This window comes from Rhea americana, unplaced genomic scaffold (genome assembly GCF_003343005.1).
Source record: "Rhea americana isolate MKP2758 unplaced genomic scaffold, rheAme1 scaffold_127, whole genome shotgun sequence".
Lineage (NCBI taxonomy): Eukaryota > Metazoa > Chordata > Aves > Rheiformes > Rheidae > Rhea > Rhea americana.
The window spans coordinates 1,813,252-1,836,414 of NW_028185339.1; the positions used below are offsets into that span (position 1 = coordinate 1,813,252).

At 41.1% G+C, this 23,163-nt stretch overlaps 1 protein-coding gene across 1 annotated transcript in view; it reads right to left on the reverse strand.

Moving 5' to 3' along the window:
* TGFB2 (transforming growth factor beta 2) overlaps window positions 1-23,157 on the reverse strand; it is a 69,302-nt gene extending 46,145 nt beyond the window's left edge. Inside the window, exon 1 of the mRNA XM_085326082.1 lies at window positions 22,529-23,157. Within this exon, the coding sequence (XP_085182208.1) occupies window positions 22,529-22,871 (343 nt within the window). The 5' untranslated portion in view covers window positions 22,872-23,157. The remainder of the gene's footprint in view (window positions 1-22,528) is intronic.
* Between the last annotated feature and the right edge of the window lie 6 nt (window positions 23,158-23,163).

Sequence of the window (23,163 nt, forward strand, 5' to 3'; positions counted from 1 at the left end):
TCTGAGGCACACAATCATCAAAAAGGGACAGTAACTTTCCAGGGCAATAGTATTCCTTCTTTAGGAGAAGTTATAGCACTGAAACTTACTGGAAACTTACTTTTCTAGGCCTCATGATGATAAAAACAAAGATAGTAGAATAGAGTGGATCAGAAAGAGTAAAGCAAAGTAAAAATGACTCCAAGAAAGACTCCCCCCCAAAAAAAAAGTTTATGATGCGCATCCGGCAAATTTAGCATCTCTTTAGAGTGTGATTTTCTACTTGGTTTGACACAGTTTGATATTTCACTTAACTATAGCTGGTGGATAAGCATCAATTTTAAACTAATATTCCATGTGATCCCTAAAACTAGTGGAAATGGCTAGAAAGCAACTCATTTCATCCTGAAATGGGTAGGATGGATCTCCCTTTGGAGGATATCCTTTTCCATTCACTGTAGAAGGACCAAAAGAACTAGYTTAATTTTTCAACTATTAAAATCAGGTAATATAGGTATTAGTCCTAGAGACTTGCATTCTTCTAACTTCTACTAAGTACCTGAATGACTTTCASGATACTGCTTAGTTTCTTAAGCAGAGTGGGGTTTTTTTGCAAATTGTGGTCATGTTCCTTCAAAGACGACTTGGGACCAAAAATGTGTGTATTTGGCCCTTAAACTAGACTGAAGGAAAAGGACATACCAGCACTTGTAGGGAAWCAGACCATTTGCCTATCGAATCTTGTAACCTCAACTTCTCTTTTGTGTAGGTCCGTGTAGGTATATAGGTGAAATCTTAACTGTACCGGGTAGATGGTAGGAGTTGTCAGCGGCTTCTCACAAACAAACATCTGTAAGATCTGGGGAGCTTAATATTTTTTTTCTTTTTCTTTTTTTTTGGGGGGGCAAATATGAAAGCTTCCCTGCCTCTGTATGTGGCATCATGAAGAGTATACACAAATACTCAAATCTTAAATTACACTGAAGTTCACAAAAACATCTCAATTTGGGAGATCAAATGAGATGCATACAACAGTCAATGAATGAGCTTTAAAAAGATGCCTATTAATTTTATTATTATTTCACATTTTATTAATAAAGCTCTCTCATAACCATGTACTGATTACAAGCATTCAAAGAAAACTCAACTGAAAATTTAAAATAATAGACAGAGAGAATTTAAATGTTTCTTTTCATAATTTATCTCTAAATCCCTGTTGCCACTTAATTTTCATTTCAACAATTCAAGCAGCTGCATGCACATCTCGATACAACTGATCCAATCAATTCCTGCTAATTTATCACTCAGCACTGAAAAAATTATCAAGAGAACATTCCTGACTGCCAGGAAAAAACTGTGCTAGAGATCTGACCAGAGTAATGAAGATAGAAATAGACACAACAACAACATAAACAACTTCCCTCATCGCCCAAATGTGAAGAAGGTGAAACACAAGCCCRAATGAGCTATGAACAATATGCTGAGAAAAGAAAAGCATGGAAATCCACCTATGCGTCTGTGTACCTGACACAAAGTTAATACTTCATGCCTACACTTCTGMGATCTTAATTAATTCAAGGCCAGAGCTAATATTCTGTGAGCAACTATCTGGTCAACAGCTCGCACTTTAAACAGTTGTTGAATTTGGTATGATCTCCTCAAAACAAGTATCAAAGCTGTACCAGCCTAGGTTTCATGAGGGTGAATCTAGCTCTTAGGTAAGCGCACAAAATTCCCATGGATAAAAATGAAAGTTACAAACACATAGTTATTAAAAGTGGGAACTGGCCCACCGCTAGGTGTTAACACTTCCATTATAAATCCCCGTTCTCCATGATTTAGAGCTATCTTGTAAACATTCTGCTTCATAATTAAATATGGCATAGCTACCCTTGATTTACCACTTAAAAAAATAAATAAAACCCCAAAACTTTGCAACAGATTTCCAAAAGGAGTTCAAAGTAGTATTGTGCAGATACATCAGAAGCAGACTCTCAGCTGGGCAGTACCACCGGAGTGGATGCAACTATGCGAAGTTATGGCAGCTAAGGACCTAGCCCAYGCACATTTAACTCATTTTGAAAACAAGCTACCAATGTGCTAAGCTAATGGTTAGGTAAACAACACATGCTTGGTATAAACCAAATCTGTGGTTAAARGGTGGCACTCCAAACACGTAACGCCTCTCCTCGTCGGCTCCCCCAGGGGTGGAAGGAAGACACAGAGACAGCAGGGGAGGCATTGAGACAGAAGCAGGAAGAGAGAGAAAAGGCAGAAAAGATTAGCTCGACAGTAAAATCATATAATCCATGGGATCAAATGTAGGTCTCCTGGAAAAACGATGCTTGGAAATCGCTAATAATCAGAGGATATAATACACTAGTGTCCTAGAGATMTGGGAAAGCTACTATGTTAACATAAAACTTAAGCAGTCCCTATCCAAAGGGCAAAGACAAAGRAACCTAGCATATTCTGTTTCTCATAAATATCAATTATATGATTCAGGAGAGCAAAGCTATCCAGTGCCATACACTGGGTCAGGAAGACGCTGCCACTTTTATTTCTTGAGGAGTGTAAGAAAATGTTACTCTCTTAATTCATTCACTTATTTCAAAGTCAGAGGCACGAAACAAAGGAAACGCACACAATTTATTTCTCCACTTTTTTTCACAGATTCCATTTTCAAGAGGGCATCAAATCCTAATTCCACCAGAGGGAACGGCAATAACAATACAAGGCAAGAAGTCAGAGCTGAGGTCTATTCCTTTCTTTTGATAGCCTTCTGTAGGCACCTGTACACGGTTTAGGGACCCTTGAACAAAAGCCACTAAAGAACGCTACCTTGTATTGATTCTTAAAATGAAAAAGGTGTGATGGTGACTGTATTCAAATCTGACAGGTGGCTGTCACACACAGACAGCAACTTGGTTCACAGTTAGCAAGATACTTCCACAGAAAGGATTCCCTCACTGTTCCAAGCAGATGGTAGGCTTCAAAACCAGCGAAGTTCAGCATGTGGCAACCAAGGGCCACCACACAATGTAAAAATCCACCACGCACAGGCAAGTGTCACTTGGTAAGGCAGTTTCATCCTCTCTGTCCACAGGACCAACACATAAGCTTGGACACAAAGGACTGTGGACATCTACACAATTTTTTCACTTACCTAAGCTTTTGAAAAGTTTTGCCATAAATTACCCCTTAGGTATTTTAGTGTTTGTTATTGCTTCTAGTGGCATTTATGCTGATGTGTAAAAAAAGATGTTTTTAAATAGGACATAATGTCAGGTATAGAATATCAGAAGGCAGTAACAGAGCAAAAGTTGTCTTTAAAAAAAGGAAAATAGGAAATAGTGAGGAACTAGATATAAAAAAAGAGYGGAAAAATATTCAGATAAACTCTTTGCTAGCACCTGGATGAAAACAAGGGGTTGAATAACAGCTCACATGGGCTTGTCAAAAGCAATTAGTGTCCCAACAAACTGAAATGCCTTCAGGACTGGATAACAAGCTTTGCAGATAAACCACAGATGCTATTTATCTTGACTTTAGTAAGTCTGGACACTGACACACCCATTATCAAATGAGGGAAATATGGCCTAATCAAAAAACACAGTATGTAGACTGCAAGACAGGAAAAGTGAACTGAGAAAATACTTATCAGTAGTTCCCTGTCAAAATGGAAAGGTCTATCAAACTAGRTACTGCATAGCAATGAGATTATTACAGAACTATAAAAATGGAATAACGATTAAATCTGGGTGGCTCAGCCAAAGGAAGAGAAAACTGAAGGTGTTACAGACACACAAAAAAACAAAAAACAAACAAAAAAAATTCAAGTATGTAAATGGTTACTGCAAAAAGTGGGAGAAATGATCTGTTTTCCATATCCATGACATGAGTAGTTCTGGGCTGCAGGAAGGGAAGCTTGCGTTAGACCGCAAGAAAGTCTCTGGACACCAAGGAAAATGAAGCTAATACAATAGTATGCATTGGGAGACTGTGGTGGCGACTGGAAGTCTTTAAGACCAGGTTACACAAATATCTATCTGGAATGTATATATACACTATACAGTCCATACCCTGCTTCTAATGCAGCACCGGCTAAGCGGCCTCTTGAAGTCCCTCCAGCTGCACGAGTCTTCTGTGATAACTGGCTGTTGGCAAACAGCTCGCATTTCCAAACAAGCTTTATGAATGCATCTATTGATACCGACATACATCAGATATATTTATACAAAGTAATTCAGGAATGTATGTCATTAGGTCAGGTCCCAGAGGTTAAAGATCAATACATTAACACCACTACTGTCAAAAGACCTRTGTTCCACCCAGTCAGAACTGGGCCCACTATGCAGCAAGGTAATAGTATCTGTGAGCATGAAGCTGAGGCTGTCCTACGCAGAAAACTCCCTTTACAGTTGCTATGAACGACAGCCTTCTGAAATTCCTTCTGTGGCAATGATTTGTACATGCTAAACACGGACCTCCAGACAATCAAACTTAAAGATTTAATTGTGTTTCTTTGAAACACTCTGTTTCCTGGGGAATTCACTTAAAATAAAACCTGCTATGATATACTGCACCTAGCTATCTAATAAACTGTAACAGCTAAAAATACAAGTCCTGTGTTAAAATAATTTATATGTTCAAAATATATAATAGAAGTAATAAAATCTCTGTGGTATTAGTGTCAAGTTCATGCTTAAAACAACTCGGTAAGTAATTATGACTGATATTCCATCCTATGCTCTTGAATTCCCCAGGCCAGGATGCTGTGTTGTACAGTGCTTTCTTCCACTACTGATACATTACCTTGAGAGTACTTATTAGAGAAAGTTAAATTCAGCATGTAGAGTGATGGTGAACTTTTAGCGAATTTACTATCCTGTGCTTTTTTCTTAGTCTTTGGCATTATTTCATCCTAAACTTTGAACTTCCTGCTTTTGCTGATGTGCTTTTCAAGTTTAAAGTGAAAGAGTCCAATAACTGAAGCCAAAAGTTTGACCTCCATTACAACTGGTTTAATCTTCTGGGAAAATATCCTCTTAACTCTAATTTCTCTTTTCAGGCTCACCATGCTGCTGACAAGAAATTATAGTTATTGGAGCTATAAAGCCATGATTCATGCCTGGCTTGCAAAATAAAAATGTACCAGTAGCACTTTTGCACCTAGTAGCACTAGAACATGTGAAGGTTCTCCATTTTTCATGTATGACCACTTCCTAGACAGGTATGCTAGAGCAGGACAGCCGCAGGATGAAGACCACTACCACAGGAAGAAATACATAAGCTCACAGGAAAGCCTCTGGGCTTAGCGCGTGCACGCCTTTTGCTGACTGCACCATGGAACATCATTATCTGACTTGTCAGTTTAGATGGGAAGGTCYGTAGAACTAGAAAACTACTTTCAGATCAACAGCGCCTCACACAACAGCACCTTATCTTCATCAGGGCCTTGTGCAACTACTGCAATACAAATATTGCGGCATTCTTCACTTTGCCTCAATTGGATAGTGTTGTTAGATGGATGCAGCATGTTTCTATCAAGAAATATTTGGCTGCACTTCTACTGSAGTGAAATGATCCCTGTAAATACGTGAACAAATTGTGGTTGGCCCTTGGTTCCACACATCAGAAAACCCTTCTGTCAGCAGCTGCAATATGGGGTGAAAGTTGGCTGGTGCGCTAGCAGGACCAGAATGGGAGCAAAGAAAAGGAGCTCTGTTACAGRAGCTGTGGAGAGCCCTGACTCACTAGAAGTGGGCAGTCATAACCTTCCCAGATGGACTATTCCTACCCATGGATGTTTTACATAGCACCTCCCAGCAAGATGTTTAAAGAGGAAAAAAATGAGAAAGAGCTTCACTTTTGACAGTCTTCTTTTTTTTTTCCTCTTTCCTCTATTTTTTCTGAAATAGAAGAATGAACCCTTAAATTCCTTGTCACAAGCGATGAAAAAATGTTATTAGTAACACAGGAGAACAGCAGGCAAAGTCTGTGAACTAAGGGTGCTTGTGCCTACCTGCTTGGCTTCCAGTATCTAGAAATGGTATGAATGCTTTGTAACATTAGATAAGTATCTCAGTATTTACCTGAGGTTAACAAACTCTCTAAAGTAGAAGGATCCTACGCTCTTATGAGCCTTCCAGCTTAGGATCAGGAATACAAACTCTCACCAGGAAGAATTACCTTAATTATTCTTATCACTTGGACAGAACAAGTGGTTTTTGCAAAGTACAGATGTGCTGTATTTGCTCTGAGTGTTGTTGCTGCTTTAGGCAGTCAGTAAAGTGGCATTTTTTGCATTCAACCAGAAGAGAGCGAACTGCAACAAACCAATCTGGAAGTGTATAAAGCACAGATCACTGTACTCAGAATTCCACGAAAACATGTAAGCAGAGCCCTCTCCATGTATCAAAGAACTTGTTTTACTATTTTGAGAAGATTTTCAGTCAATGGTTATGTTAGGATATTCATCAGTTCCTCAGACGTGTTACTTTTTGTCACCGTTGGTTCTGTCAGTTGTGAGTTGAGCTCAAACTAGCAGCTCTTCACCTTTTGCTGATTTTACTCAACATCCACAGTAAAACCTGAAGCAGTAGAAAAACAGAAATACCCCATTTATGAAGGTGGCATGAGAATCCACCGCATCTCCAYGAGTCTGAAATGGCTCAGGAAGAACAGACACTGACAGACTCAGGCACGTCAGACTCGGGACACAAACTGCAGAAGGGACTTCATGGTAGTCATTTTCACACCAGGTCCTCTTCTGAAACTTGTCTGTGATGAAACCACGACAGATTCTTCCGAACTTCTCAGCAGCTTAGAAGAGAACTCTTCTTAGTTGTGTTCTTTAACAAAGGCCCCAAAAATGGAGACCAAAGAACTAAGTTTAACCAGGTTTTAACCAGTTGAGTCTGCAACCTTCCATTTCAAAGAATACTCTATAAAGTGAAACATTTGTAATGTTGCTACTGATAGCAACTTGCCTGCTGCCTCCAAAAGCACATCTATAGCTGAAGCACTTCTGCCAACACTTCACCTCATCAACAGGGCTCAGATCCTCTGCAACACTCAGGGCTCCAAAACAAAGCCACAGATCCAAATCTCCTCGGAATTTTGGGGGAAAAAAGCACTACAGGTTGCATTCAGCCCTAAATATGATGAAATAGAGGATAAAGCATAGACCTAGGTTCTGTTCTTAACAGAAGAATTATGTGCATATGTCTAAAGAAACGGGGGGTGGAGGGGGCTCATGCAAGGTGTTAGTGGTGGTGGCCAGCCACATGGGAGTGTCCACCTCCCCTTACAGAGCATTCAAAAATCACATGCAGAAAAACTCACTCCGACACTGGATTGCCCAACACAGACTAATATTTTAAATCTATTACTATTAATAAAAGCAAGGGGTTTTTTCATTATTATTATTATTTTTAAGGAGTGGGCCTCACTGCTCAGCTATTCCGCCTGGAAGATTTAAAAAGTGGTCAGGAAATTTTGGTATTGACTTGCAGAGAGTGAAGGAGATGAAAGCGAGTCCCACGGCATAGACTGTGTTCCTCCAGCCCCACCTCTGCCAGGAAGCGCTCCTGTTCTCCTGGCAAGCCGCACGGCTGGCTGCCTTCTCGTGCTCAGCCAAGGGTCCAGAGAACAGAATTTCCAAACTATTCCCTGGCTGGAGGAGGAAATGAAAGCAAGTCATTTTCAAGAAAAGCAGGTTGGATTGTCCAACCTTTTCACTCTGAGAAGCAAAAAAGAAAAAAAAAAAAGCAAGAAAAGGGAATTATACAAGAAGTAAAAGTGTAATGGAGAAGGAAAGGCAAAAGAAAACTGTATTTTTTTGTGTGTTGCAAAGAAGTCAAGATTCACAGACTCATAGGACAGGCAACACATCTTTAAATGATTAAGATAAAGACAGTGGGTAATAGATGAATGTTAGAGACAGAGGGAAGTGAATGATTTTAACCACATTAAAATCATGCAATCTTTCCTGCTTCTTAACAGTAATTACAATTAAAATGATTTACACTCTGCTCCAGTGCAAATCAGGAACAGGAAAACAGAGAGGCCGTAATTCTGCTTAGGGACAACTCTCTAAGCACTGGCAGTTAACGCCCGTAGCTGCCTGAACACAGGAAACACACACCTGTCTGCCCATACAGAGGCACTCAACACTCAACTCCTTCTGCTGTTTTCCACCGCAACTGGCCTAGGCAGCTCCCAGCCAGCTCATTTCTGAAGATCCCTAAAAGTCAGCAGAGATCGCATGCAAAGCATGGCTGCTCCCCGGGGCCTGAGATGCTGCTGTGGAGAAGGATTAGGAGTTGCAGTACTAACTGTACAGTACAACAAAACTTGGAGGAGCTAGACTAAAGAGCTTCACGTACAACTGCCCCCAAATTAATGAGTATCGCAGGAAAGACTGATTTTGAAAATGTGGTTATTCCATTTAATAAAATAATCTGTCAGAACCAGATTGTTCCCTCAAGATACTTTATTAGAGTTAATTCTGGTTTACTGTTAATGTGGATAAACTCAAAGAGAGAATCAACTCTATTATTTAAAGCATAGTTTGTATTAAATCATAAAATATCTTGCCCTCTATGGTATTTTAAGGCAAGTGAGCCCCTAACCTATAAAGAAATGTCAAATCTCCAGCTGGTGTAGGAAGAACATCTCCATAATTTCTTCTGTCATGTGTAGTCACTAGCTGAGTTGGTCACTTGCACGTCTCGCATGCCTTGTGCTGTGAAAAGTGGAAAAGAAAGCCCAAAACATCTTCTACCTTCCCAACTTGTGGTCTCTTGCAGCAAAACTAACTTCAAGACTGCCCTGTCCCTATGGCAGAGCAGTTGCTGGCTATACAAGCAGGACGTAACAGATAACCACCTGCCTTGTATTTTGTAGTTAGCAAGGCCGTGCTGGAAGACATTAGAGCGGGAAAGTGTTTGCCAGTCACAGCCGAGGGGCAGTTCACTCCAAAATCTTGCTCCAAACCACCACACAGAGCCAACCTCACCATTTCACTYGTTAAGGCACGTTCCCACATCTAAGGACAGGAGCACACAGGTTGGCACTCAGGAGGACCAGCCAGCTCAAGTTGGCGATGCCGGTCATCAGCATGGCACAGGAGCATGGGGCAGCCACCGGCCTCCCCAGTGCCCCCAGCCCAGGCTGCTCAACAGGCTCAGGTCAGGCCTTCACATCTCACTCCTGATGAGACATAGTAAATCTCTGCTCAGCAGAGACTCATTCCCAGCGAGCAGCACACATTCATGTTTCGTACTATGAAGGAGAAAGTTATACAAAACTGAACACGATGAGYTAAAGGATTGGACAGTATTTAGAGGAAAAAATTGAAATTATAATTKGTGTATTTCCTTACTATATAGGCAGAAATGATACAGTCCCACAATTAAAAAAAGACTCCCCTCAGGTTAGAAAACCATCTGTGGCAGGAACTGAATGCCACTATAAAAAAAAATTAAAAAACACTATGCRCTGCAAACAGAAGAAAAAGTATTAACTGCTAAGAACTATGCATTAGAAGATAGCAACCACAGACAATAGACGAGAAAAATAAAAAGGGCATATGAATTTCATTGCCAGCAAGCTTATGTAAGTTCAGAAGAAGCTTAACAGTGACACTCATCTATTATAAGATAAAAATGGTAGAGGTAATAGTGCAGGAATATTAAATATACTTATGCTGATAAAAAAAAATAAATAAATAAAAGCCAGGCAATCATAGGATGGGTTTTTATTCCAGCAGCAACTCCAGAAGACCTCAAGTAATAGCTACTACAATCAGATATTGTAAACTAGCAAGATCAGAACATTTGCATCAAGGCTTTTAAAAGAGCTATTCAATGAACTATCTAAATTATTTAAACTGTCTTTCAATGAATCTCAAATACTGGAAAATATCTTAAGGATCTGAGACAGACTACATTTGTTAATATACAATCCATAAACAGGGCAACATATGCCATTTCACATATGCAGTTAGCCTTACACTGATCCCAGAAAAAATATGCAAAATGCAGGAATAAGAATGAACTGATGGGAATTAAAGGAGGATAACCAACATGAGCTCAAGGAAAACAGATTCCATGGATCTGGTATCTCTGTGAGGGAGACCCATAGTTGTGCTGATAGGACAATTGTGTTAGTATAATATACCCAGGTAGCTGTAAGACATTTAAACTGGTGTTATATGACAATACCATTAAGAACTGCACGGCCACGCAGTAAAAGAATTAAAGCCTTGGGTTTTTTTGATGAGACTCAAAATATAATGGTAGACAGGAAATCATTATCAAGAGCAAACGTCTAATGAGGTCTCATAAGGCTCATTTCATAGTTCTCTGCTATCTAATATCTTTACCAGTTGTCTGCAAGAAAACTAAACCATTATTAATCAACTGTAGATGAAATAATGATAGGGATATGGTAAATAATGAAGATGTGCCACTAATACAGTGACTTGAATTGCTCTGTACACAGGGTACAAACAAATATAAAGATCTAAAGGTCGGTACAATCAATATGAAGATAACCATCAAGGTAAGAGAATCTCAACCACACTTATGGAGTAAGGGACTCCATCCTAAGAGTTGGCAACTCTGAAAAGGAATTAGGGAAAGGAGGACCTTGGTGGATAATTAGCTAAATATGAGTTGCTGCCTCTCCCAGCAGAGCTTCTCAGAAAATTACTGCTGAAATTAGGCATATAAACTGTGGGATATTGAATTAGTGCAGACAGTCTGCAAATATGCATGTATTTGATAATGACACAGCCACTGTTGAAGTATTAGTATCTGTGATTCCAGAACGACAGGAATAAAGCAGAGGGGTTGCAGAGTGGGGCTGCAAGAATCAACAGGGTTGGAAAGCGTCTCAAGGGGCTCAGCGTTTTTAACTTGCTAAAGAGCTGTGGCTCGATCGGAGTCTATCGATCTGAAACACACACAAAGTAGGGTAAAGTAGCTCATGCTGAGGCCCTGTCTGCCCTAGGCCAGGGTCCTCCAGCAGCAAAGCCAGCTTGTGTAAAGCTAGACCAGTGTCCTTCCACAAAACTTCCATCTTCTGTTAAGTGCCTGCAGAATGCACATAAATTTGATAATGGGTCTTCAAAATAGCAAGCAAAGGTATAAATCAATTCAACTGCTACAGCTTGAAGCTAAACAACTTAAAATAGAATGTAAGATGCTCATTTTTAATGAATATAGTCAGTCATCAGAATAATTTAGCAAGTGTTGTGAGAGCTCCCTTTCAAAAACAAATTAATTCAGCAAAATTCAATGGTCTGGAAAATACAGGTAATGAAACTAGAAAACCATAACAGTGGCTTCCAGCCTTTTAATCTGTTAGTATCAGTTCTACCATAACCCAAAGCCTCCTAAAGCAACGTTATGTCTCACCTTTTCTAAGGCACAGTAACATATTAATTATTCATTAACTATGAGTGTGACCAGGTCAGGAACACAATACCCTAAGCAGAATCTGTCATCCCTGCTGAACTTGATATCTTCTTCAGCGGTGAGGTAGTAATTCAGGTTCAATCAGAAGCCTGCTCGCAGGTCTGATTGTTAGATTTAAGACAGTTTATATTCTTCAACATTGTAATATCACCTTGGATTAAATAAGAATCAAGACCTTTAACTTCATATCCCACATCAAGTGGTTTCAGATCAAATCTGATCCCAACATGACACAGGGAATACCAAAACAGAGATGGCTGTGTTTAGACAAAATGTAAACCAAGCTTCATTCTTTTCTTTAACCTGTGTTGGTTGCTGAGTTCTCCCAGATTTTGGAAGATATATAGTATTAGCAGAACTAGTACCAGTACAAACAGATAAAAGCCAACACCCAGGACACTTGTAATCAGCAAAACAGATTCACTTGATTCAGGTTTTATCTGAACAGAAGGCTGGAACCCTCAAAGGCTACTGAAGAACCAAGATCTGAACTTCTAGCTGCTTTAGGTGCTTCTTAAAACACCAGCCACAATGATTGTTCTACTTGCCTACACAATCACTGCACAGACTCCAGTTTTAACAACACAAGGAAAAATCTGGAGTGACTATACTGACTCAAATTAAATTGTTCCAATTTTTCATTCACGCAAAAAAAAAAGGTACCTCAAAAGTTAACTCATTATTTCATGAGGCACTTCGAAATATATCAAGTCAGAGAAGCTTTATGTAAAACCACGTGCACTTTCATGCTGTAAGTGCAGCTCTGTTCCCAAACTACTTGGCTTTCCAGCTTGTAAACTCAGCATATATCATGCAGCAAATTGACTTTTAGAAGTTGTTCTCCTGGCTCCAGCTCTATTCAGAACTGACTTCTAAGATTTTATTGATAACATAAAAACACCTTGTTGGCTAAGTCCTGACCTTTCTTTACAGTCCACTGCCTAGGGATTTGCGATGTTCTTATTCACAGCCTTCAGATTCTTCGCTGTTCTGGGTGTTGAGGTCTGATTTTACTTGTTTATATGAAATCTCTAGATGTGGAGTGATGAGATTCTAGACAAAAACTCGCTGTAGGGAGGATGATAGAGATATATTATGGTATGTTTATTTGCTAAGACCTTCACAGTCAGATGGTCATTTATTTTAGATGGGGGAAGTGTGGAATACCTAAGAAGTACAGGACATGAACTCATGCCTCTCTCTCTGCATTCTGCAATTCTTGCCATATTGCTGCCATATGCTGTTCACAGATGACATCTGCCATCAAATACTTCTATCAATAAGCTACTAAGGTATTTATTTTTTAAAAGTGCCTCTCTCTCTTTTTTTTTTTTTTTTTGCACAAAGCCTCATGCAGAAGAATATCTCTGGTGGCAACTCAGTTAAAGGGGAARTACATTACAGTAACATGTCCCAGTCTATGTCCCAGATGTGGCTGGTCTTTGAAACAAAAGCAGAGCACTTAATACCTGATGCAAAGACTTTTGCAGTCAAAGGAAAGACTTTCAGTGTTTTCAGCAGGCTTTGGACCAAGGCCCTTAAACAGGGGAACATACTCTCAAAAGGCAGAAAATGGAAAGGTCTGGCTGTATCACATGTATAGCTGGCCTTGTGGCAAGTGTGCATTAGGCAGATTCCTTTCCAAACTCTACCTCAACAAATACACTTTCAGCCAGAGAAAATTAAGTCTCCCAATAAAGTGGGTAAATAACAGGACTCCAACTTGGAAGGAGGTAAGCTCCTTTAGACACATGATATTGTTGTAACTCAGCCTCTGGCCACCTTTATAAAGGTCTCTTTTTCTAGATCCTTTTGGGGCTCTTTTCTTCCCTGATTAGCAAGGGGAACGTGAAAATTCCAAATACACGGTCCCTAGCATTGGGGAGAAATCTAAGCCGTAATGTGGGAATCCAGATTCAAAGACAGAGAAAGCTCAGACCCCCAACAATCTGTTTGAGTTCATCGTAACTGGGACTAAGCTGCTCACTTCGTTCCCTTGCTTTCCAAACTGTATATCCTGGCAGGGAGCCTCTCAGTTCATATCACACACCAGATCAGAACAGCAAATTTATTTTCAAGAAAGCTGGAACATGTTCCTCACTCACAAACCTAAAGCTGTATGCACCGTCTGCTGCAATAGCCTGCCATTATATGCTACGTAAATATGCAACAAGCACAACAAAGGAAACGTACAGACATCTTTCAGCGTACCTCAATGTTGAAATGTGGCTACTTCAGTTCCAAAGTGTACATCGGGAAAAATTCAAGGATAGAGCAGTGATTGGCACAAGACATAATACAGCCCTTCTTCTGCCAGGGAGGCCCAGGGCCAACTATGACAGCCAAGAAAACTGGGCTAGATCATTCAGAGATTGGGCGAGAATGAGAACACCAAGGATCTGCATGGATCCAACACATCTCCTGGCAGATGAAAATGTTCTACTATGTTAGCGAATACAATACATTGCTTAACATTGCCTGATGGCAGATGTCCCACATGKAAGCATCTCCTGTAGGCACGCAAAGGAATGAACTGCCATTATCATATGTAGCAGTGACTCYGACTCCTGGTCTCCATACCTTTTGCTTACTAGATATTCACCACATGCTCCATTTCAGCATTATCCAGTTAACTGGACTGATTCTAGCATCAAACCTCCAAAGCACAGAAAGTAGGAACTGCAACACAAAAAGAGCTGCTCCTCTGTCATTACATTCATAGGACAGCAGTGGTGTCTCTGTTTTTCTAACCTAACCTGCTCCTAGGATACAGCAGAGGTTCAACATGGAGAAGCAGCCTGCCACAAGTTCTGGCGACTGCTGGACTCCTACCGCTTTGTGCTTGCCAGCCACTTCTGGCTATTATTTCAATCTACTCCTGCACCTGAAGAGAGTACATTTGCTTCATTGTATTTATACAGGGCTTTGAAGATGTAAAGTTCTGAAAGCGTTATTCTCCCTTGTGTACATCTTGGAAGTCCTAGAGAAGCTCTTCACGACTGTTTACCCAAACCACTAGAAGTTCTACTTATGTATCATATTGGACAATACTCACTCAAATAGCGAGGGCTACTCTACGTTCAATTTGGGGTAGTTAAGAGATTGCCTGTAAACACAGCGGTGGGCTCAGATTTATTCAACATTCCCACCAGCCTTCATCAAGTATGGGAATCCCGAGCTAGATGTTGTCTGACCAGAAGAGTCAGTGCTGCTAGATATTTGTTCTTCACTCTCCAGAGGATAAAGTTCACCTAATTTTTTTCAAGCAACGAAAATCAACATGTTCTGATTCCTACCTCTCCATCACCACTGTGGTTAAGATAAGTTACCCTCACTCTGCTTCAGCTGAGCTAGCTGATGAATTGTAAATGCTATATGTAAGCAAAAACAAATAAGAGAAGGGACTTTAGCAGTGCTTAGCTTGCCTTTTAAAATTCAAGGCAGGGGTTTAAAAGAGATGAAGCCAGGGAAAATACTGGATACTGACACCAGCCAAACAGGGAAAAATAACGAAGTTGTAAGACTGAAAAACTGAAATGGAAAGAATGACAGATTTACTGCTGCATTTGATGCACGTAACCACTGATAGACTCTCCCTAGGAAGTGTTGAAATTACAATCACTGAAATAAATCCAGAAGCGAAAAATTAAATTATCTTTCCCAGAACATTCTAATTTGAGCTTTGGCAACAACAGCTGTTTTAATGTTCTTGAATATGTGCACGCACGTGTGTGTGTGCACGTGCRCACACACACATTTAAGTACAGTAACCTCTTTCACACAAGATCTTCCTCTTGGTTTTCACAAAGGCAGATTGAAGTTATGGTCACTTTGCAAAGTTTTTTCTTCAAAGTCTATGTCTAAATGCACAACTGTCAGACTAAGTAACCAATAAACATTCTTAGAGCAACTCCAAGTTATGAATCAATGGTTATTTGTGAACTCAGCTGTCAAGACAGATGTGGCATTTGTCAGTGCAGTGTGGGTTAGATATAGTGGGAAGGAGCAAACAAACAAAGTCAAAGGGCAGTGACACAACATTTTCCTTTCCCCCGTTCCATTTACCTAAAATGATGCTCAGCTTTTGCTGAAGCATAATACAGTAGTCAATGTTTTCACTCAACTTGCCATATTTATTAAAAAAAAATATTTACACAAGTAAAAGAAAAATGGAGGAAAGAAGGGGCAGGATCTTTACAATGCAAGAAAAATATAACTTTGAGAAATAAATCTAGATTCACAGAAATCAACTTATCTTTGCAATGTCAGTGATATTGAATCAAAACCACCACATGGAAAATGAAATATAATGAGTCATTTTTCTTACATTAAAATGTATTATTATGAGGACCACAGGTTAATTCAGGTCAGAATGGCCATATCGTCCCACCTCCTATTCAAAGCAAGGTCAGCTATGAGGTCAGCTTATTATTTATATATATATATAATTATGTATAATTACCTGAGGTTAACTTATTATTTAAAGGTTTGTACAGCCACTGTATGCCAGAATCTTAGCCACTCGACATCAGGCCCTATACATCAGCAAGAAGAGGCTGCTGCCCTAAGGGGACTTCAGTGGCAAAAAAGCTTAGCTGTAGTGAAGATCCTGACTATGTTAATGAGCATACATGCAGCTAAAAATCAACTCTCGCTTGTCTTYCAAATCACAACCTGAACCACAGGAGAAATGCTCTAAAGATCCCCTCCAAACTCTCAACCATAAAACTGCTGCACGGTTCAGCATCTCCTGGAAATCAAAYGTATGGCAGTAAACTCTTACAGTAACACTAGATATATTTCTGTAGAGCCTGGCATTTTGCAGTGAATAAGCAGTCTCTCTGCACTGCTGCCCAAGTTCCTCCTCATCCGATTTCCTCCACGTATGAACTGCTATACAGTTTCCCTGCTGAAAATCCAGTAGTTTTAGAGGCCACTGTGCTACAYGAGGAGACAATTGCTGCACTTTGGACCAAGCAGAGCCCCCAAAACACGTAAAAACCTGCTCACCAGACAGGTGAGGCCAGATTTAGCACTTCAGTTTGTCAGGTCCAATCCTGTGCCACTCAAGCTAAGAGAACCAAAATAGTGAATAGACTTATGAATCATTCTTAAATTCAAAACCAAGCAGTCAAACTGGAAGGAGATAAAACACAACTCTTCACACTAAGTTTTTCCAACTTCTTGTTTTCTTCTCACAGCTGAATTTTTGTGTTTCTTCTCTACACCTTTCAGTTCTATTTCTTGTACAGCTGAGTGCCCAGCTGCAGTCGTTAAAGAGTAGTACGGACAGTAAAGACAAGCATGGGGGAGCTGTATTAAGAAGAAACATAGCTGCTTTAGATCGACTACTGCAGGAAGCCAACTGATAGCAATGTTGCAGTTAGGCACCTACTAGTGGATATCAGAGATTTAAAAAGAAACAAACAACAGCTTGTGGTTGAAGGCAGGATGCAAACCTCCCCTAAACAAATGACCAAAGCAAACTTCTTAGTCTAAACAAATCAGCTGAAACATCCATAACACAGTATTAAATTAAATAATACCTGGGGAGCRTATCATTCTCAAACTAAAAACTGCCTGCTTGAAAATGTACAGCATATGGTTTCACAATAGGAATGAAAACATTTGTGTATCTTCACTAATGACTTGTTTTGTCAAAATACATTGGGAGTCTCCTCTTAATCTGTAACACGGAAAGAGCCTAGCACAGACACTGCAGAGGCCAAAGCAGCCAGCTGCCCAACACGATAAGGCCTTTTTAGGACCACAGGAATACTAGAGTCCTTTTTTCTTTTGTAATAAAGCTTCTGAAGTATTTCCTTTTCACTGGGCTCTGACACCCAAACGACAGATCTCAAAGCAGTAGAGGGATCTGAACTGTCTGGTTCTGTTCTTCTCTGCAAATGGCCGGTGTTCAGGAAGCTAATTAGGCATACACATATGGACCCATGGTAATGAGTTCACCCATGTGCGAGAAGCCCTGCACAGGTTTCAGCACTTTGCTCAAGAAGCTCTCGGAGGAAGACAGCCAGGGATCCTCACTCATCTTTTCACTCAGCTCTCACGCAAGCAAGAATCTGAGACTGACAGAAATACACTCAAGGTAGKGACCTCAACATAACGCAACCCTAGAAGACCACTACCGTTCTTACACAGGGCACCAAGGATGAGATAGACTAAAATCAGCAACTAATGAAGATTAAGATGATACTGTTTTCTTTGTACCATCACCTACTCACTTCACTGAGTGCTGGGCATCCCCAGTGGGCCTTCAGCAACAAGCTCCCTCCACTGCATGTGAGGGCTGTGCAGAGCAGCAGCAGACAAGAAAACCTTTCCAAATAGGTCTCCRGGACCGCAAAACATTCACACCGGCAAGGAGCTGGAGGCTGGGGAGCGGCAGGGCAGCGCTACCTATCTTAACCCTCTCATTCACCAAATTACAGAGTGAAAGTGTCTCTAAAAGAGACATCAGAGAGAAGCTCAAGAAGGGCTAGGGAAAGGGCTTYGGAATTCATCCCACATTTCTGTCTTGCAGGTCTTCCCATCTTTCAGAGTTAAAGGGCGACACGGGTCTTTTTCTTTCCCAGACGCTTCCTGCTCTAAAACAAATGCAGTGACACTGAATTCACCACACCGGATCAGATTCTTGATCCATCTCCAAGCTCRGTGCCCTACATATGGCTGCAGCAAATAACTGATGATTCAGAAGGAAGTCAGAAAACACATATAACACACCTTACCATCTGTTTGACAACAGCACGAGTGGAAGAAGAGCACTCTCTGATTTCAGTAGCGTTCAACTAGCGCACTAGAACATACTATTTTATCGTCACTTAGTAGGTAACTACTACTGTCCAGAAAATTACCCTGTCCCTTTTTAAAGTCACTTGCAGTTTCCTGTGTTATCATTATCACAGAAGAAGATTATCCTGAATGCCATTCATGCAGAAGCAGCAGAGAGCTGTCCCTTCCACGTCTCTCCTCAGGGAAGCCTTCAGGTCCTCTTAGCAAAAGAGAGCAAGGCTGGCGAACGTGGGTTAGGCCTCCTGCAAGAGGTGGTCCCGGCAGTGCCAGCAGGCCATAGGGTCAGCAGAGCTAGAAGGCTTTAAAATCAGGTATTCCTCCGGAGACTGTTTCCATATCATTAACAACATAGGAAATCCTGAAAGATTAAGTTCTGTGTTTCTGCTAAATGCAAACACACGTGAGCYGCACAGCAGTAGCTGTTAACATTTTGGTAATGATGCAGTCAGCACAGGGAGACGCAGAGCACAGCCACTTCTGTACCAGTAATTCTAGTGCCCTGAAGACAGGGAGCCCACATGCATATAAATGCTGGTAAATCAAGTCCTTGTTGACAAAGTAGAAGCATGTCATTGTGCGCAGCCAGTTTATAATGTTGTCTTTCATTAGGCAAATATTCAGCAGAATGACAGTCTATGTAAAGTAATATTCCTGGCTTATTTCTTCATGAAAAGATAAATCCTACCTCTGAGCTCAAGCTGGAACTTGTAGAGGCTACTTTGTACTAAATTAGTTTAAAATCCAGGTAAAAACAGGACCAAACCCAAAAGAACTGTGATTTCTTAGGCTGTTGTGTATTTACAGACTCCAACCACGTAGAAATCTCAAAACAGTCATTTGCTTGCATAAGCCTTAAGCCATCAGTACTGATCGACTCACTGACTGCAATACAAACTGCCATGAATGAAGATTACAGAGTTACGCCTTCAGCCCTGCAAACATGTRCTGCCTGTCTGTTCTTCTTGAGCGTCTCAGGTATGCATTAGTATTACAATTTGCAATCCACAACTGTGCTGGAATTAAATTTCTGTATGTTATCAGTGCAACAGCTACCACTCRGCCTTAAATCAATAATTAGCTTAACTGTCAAACCCCATGTAATCAATGAAGAATTAAAGAATAATAATATTTTAATGTGATTCAGTTTTCACAGAAATCAGTATTAAGCATCTAGGCAGATAACTGCTGCTCAGTGCACAGTGTTCAAGAACCCTGTCTACTGTTGCATTCAGGTTCCATATTCCAACTCCCTCTTTGAACAGCTCTGTAAAACAACTCAATTTCTGACTGCCAGCTGAGCTGAAGAAGAGATTTAAACTTCCAATATCTAATCCATGCCGTTGCAAGCACAACACATGTAGRCATGCTTCATGAACAAACACCTTCTGATTTTTCAAAATATCTTTGTAGCATTTTTTTTTGGCTACACCACCACTACTTCTCACATGTGTTGTTCTTGGGTCCATCAGAAATTGCTGAATTTCCACATATATTCTGACTAGATGTGTCTTTAACCTCAAGTGGACTGTCAAGCCAGATGCCAGATGCCCCCTTACTTCCTCAGTGCAAACTATCAGTAAACCTTAGCATAACTTCACTTTGAGCCTTAAACTAACAGCATGTGAAAAGATTAATATGAATAAATTCAAAACTAATCAGATCCCTTCTTTAAATGTTGACACAGTATTATTTATATCCCATAAATACCTTCTTGACTAAAATTCATCCCAGGAGATTGGCATCTTGCCAGTCCTATTCATATTTACTGTATTTATATAGTACAGTTGGCCAAGGATAATATTTAAGACAAAATATGCCTTAGGGCATATACAATATCTCTTATAGTTTTCCTTTTAAATCTCCTCATTGCTAAAAATATTTAGTCTGAACTTTATAAAATGCCCCACAAAGACCTATCAGCAATCTGTAGTGATATATTGCTGACTATGAGTATAATTAGAACATATTTGTAATACTTGGGCTGTAGTCAGTTACTGAGCGTTAGCAACTTGYGGTAGAAACTGAACCACTGATCTTTCCCATGCCTTCCTCTCAGGAGCCTTTGACCTTCGGTGCGCTCACACTGAACCCCTCTCCCTCCTGCCTCTCTCAAAYGCAGCAGAAACTGCAGAGTTAAAAAAAAAATCACGCTGAGAAGTTTAGGATAAAGTGGCTGTGGCCGCCAAGGCTGCACTTTCAATTTCTTCCTTTAAAATATGGTGGAGTGATTTCTTCCCTTCTGTCTTTTTTGGAAAGGTTCGCTCCATCCAGTATAACTAGAGAGCAGTGGAAAAACAGTTAACCTACTTACTATGATGTTAGCGACAGCACTTGCACAGTAGTACTGGATTTGCTGCTAAATGGCCTTCTGATCCCAAACTTGTGATGCACTCTGTTGGTAGATACCTGCAATCTACTTTGCTCTTCCAAAACCTCTATCGATACTTTCGCAGATCTGGCCTCCGTCAACATTTTAAAAATAGATCCTCTTTTGTCAACACTATCCAAGTCGCACACCACAGATATTTTAACTTTCTGGAAAGTATGCGGCTGCGTTTTGGACTACCGGTTCTTCGTAGTTTGTTCACGCGCGGAAAAGGGATAGGTGTGTGGTCAGGACTGACGCGTTTTTGCCTGTTACAGGGTCACCTCTGCGTGCCGATTTGCCTTTACCACCTTTGTGCATAGGTGCTCGCTACCCTGTTCAGGGCATGAGCCGCTAGGTCTCCAAAGTGCTGACTTTCACCAGACGCACCAGCAAAATACTACCGACGGCTGCAATGAAAACCTGACGCGATTTCTATGTTCCCTCTCAATGCTATTGCTAYAAGTTACACTGAGCCTCTTTGCTCATACCCACTTGGCTCCAATACACACTTTTTGCAAAAAGTATTTCTTCCCCGAGGGTAAGAAGGGTGGAGTATATTTACCGTGGCTATTATGGACGGTGCCATAATTACAATAATAAAATGGCTCTGACTGCCAGGGTGTCCTGTACCTGATGCTGTCATTTAACAATAAAAGAAGAAAGGAAGGCAGCTGCAGAGTGTGGGGTTCAGATACTTTGGCTGGCATCCTAGGACTATCGCATGCAAGACCGAGCAAGCCCCAAAGCTACAACTTGCTAAACTAAAAATAAATAAAGAGAAAACGCAATTAGAAACTCTCGGATGAAGTTACCAAGATGGCTGCATTATCTATTTAAACAGGAGGTACATGCTTTTCAGAAGCAGACAGCAAGGATATAGGGCATCAAGTGGCGGGGAGGGAGAGGAGCGAGCGAAACGAAAAGTCGGGACTAGAATTTGGATACGCTAGCGGTTCAGTTATTTTTTACTTCTGGTATTTCACTTTCCTCGGTATGATGATGATCTAGATTCTTTTAAGGGAGTGCTACGCTTTTTCTTTCTTTCTATGCACTGAAACTTTGCTACCAAAACAAAAAGGCATGCTGTTATGATTATTAATCATCCTAAGTGGATTTGGTCAGCACAGGGCGTTTGTAGCCTTTTATTGTGCAAAATGTGGTACGGATCATCAGAAGGTCATTAAAAACAGCAAAAAGCAGGCGGGCTGAGACAGGTTCCAGGAATCGAGACTAACCAGAAGGCAAAAGTTTTTCTGTACCTGAAGTGAGAGCACCCGTGAACTGAAATGGGTGGCTAGCTAAAAAAGGAGGGAGGCAGGCAGTCTGCGCCTCTGTCCTCTCTGAGTACCAATCCGAATAGCGGTTTGCAGGACGATGTTCTGGAGGGGCGCAGAGAGAAGAGAAGCAAAGCGAAGCCGGTGACTTTTAAGTCCTCCTTTTCTTTTCAGTTATGGAGAGATGGAAACCTGCCCGATCCAGACACTCCAAGGGAAACAACAGCAGTGGAAAGATATTTTAGGAGATTGCACATGGGGCCGCAGGGGAGCCGGGGAGCCGAGCCCGGAGGTGGGGAAGGACTGGGATCCCCGGAGGGGGAAGCTCAGGTACGTGGTGGTGGTGGAAAGCAGAGGCACCATTAGGGACCCCAGAAAGGGACTTTCAAGGGTGACCTGAAACCTCAGAAGTCTGACGACAGCTAAACTTCCCCCCMCACACACACACGTACACCCCCGCCAAAAGAAACCCTATGAGCAACCAGCTGAGATGAGAGCAAAATAAGCAAATAAGGAGGATTATGATACATGGGGCTGGTATTTCAAGGTGCCGGGCACCGCCAAGCCTCGGGGCAAAATTACACGCACACGCACAAACACAGAGGACTTACTTTCGGGGTAAAAAGGCTGCATGTCTATTTTGTAAACTTCTTTGGCATAATACTCCTCGTCGCTCCTCTCCCTTTCGCAAGTGGCGGCTCTGTGGTTGGCTTTCTCTTGCAGCAGGTCCCTGGTGCTGTTGTAGATGGAGATGACCTCCGGGGGCACCTCCTCGGGCTCGGGGTACTCGTCCGGGGGGCTGGTGAGCTTCAGTTTGCTCAAGATCTGCCCCCGGATCGCCTCGATCCTCTTGCGCATAAACTGATCCATGTCGAGGGTGCTGCAGGTAGACAGGCTGAAAGCCACGGTGGCCAGATCCAGGGTGAGAAACACGCTCAGGAGATAGCAGTGCATTTTAAGTGTTTAAATACAGCGCCCCCAAAAAAGAGTGACTTTAACAACGCACAACAACAACAACAAAATTAAAAAAAAATAAAAAGGGGGATGTGTGCAAACAAAGGGAAGATTACAGACAAAATGCAGTTAAAAACTGGACTGCAAGGACGACTTGCAATCGAAAAAAGCCCGGGAGCCGTCAGTGACAAAAATATCAACAATAATAAAAAAGAAGCAAGTTGCTACAACTAGCTAAAAATCGAGGGTGGAGAGAGCGGGACAGCCAAAACGGGGAGGAAAAAAAAAAAAA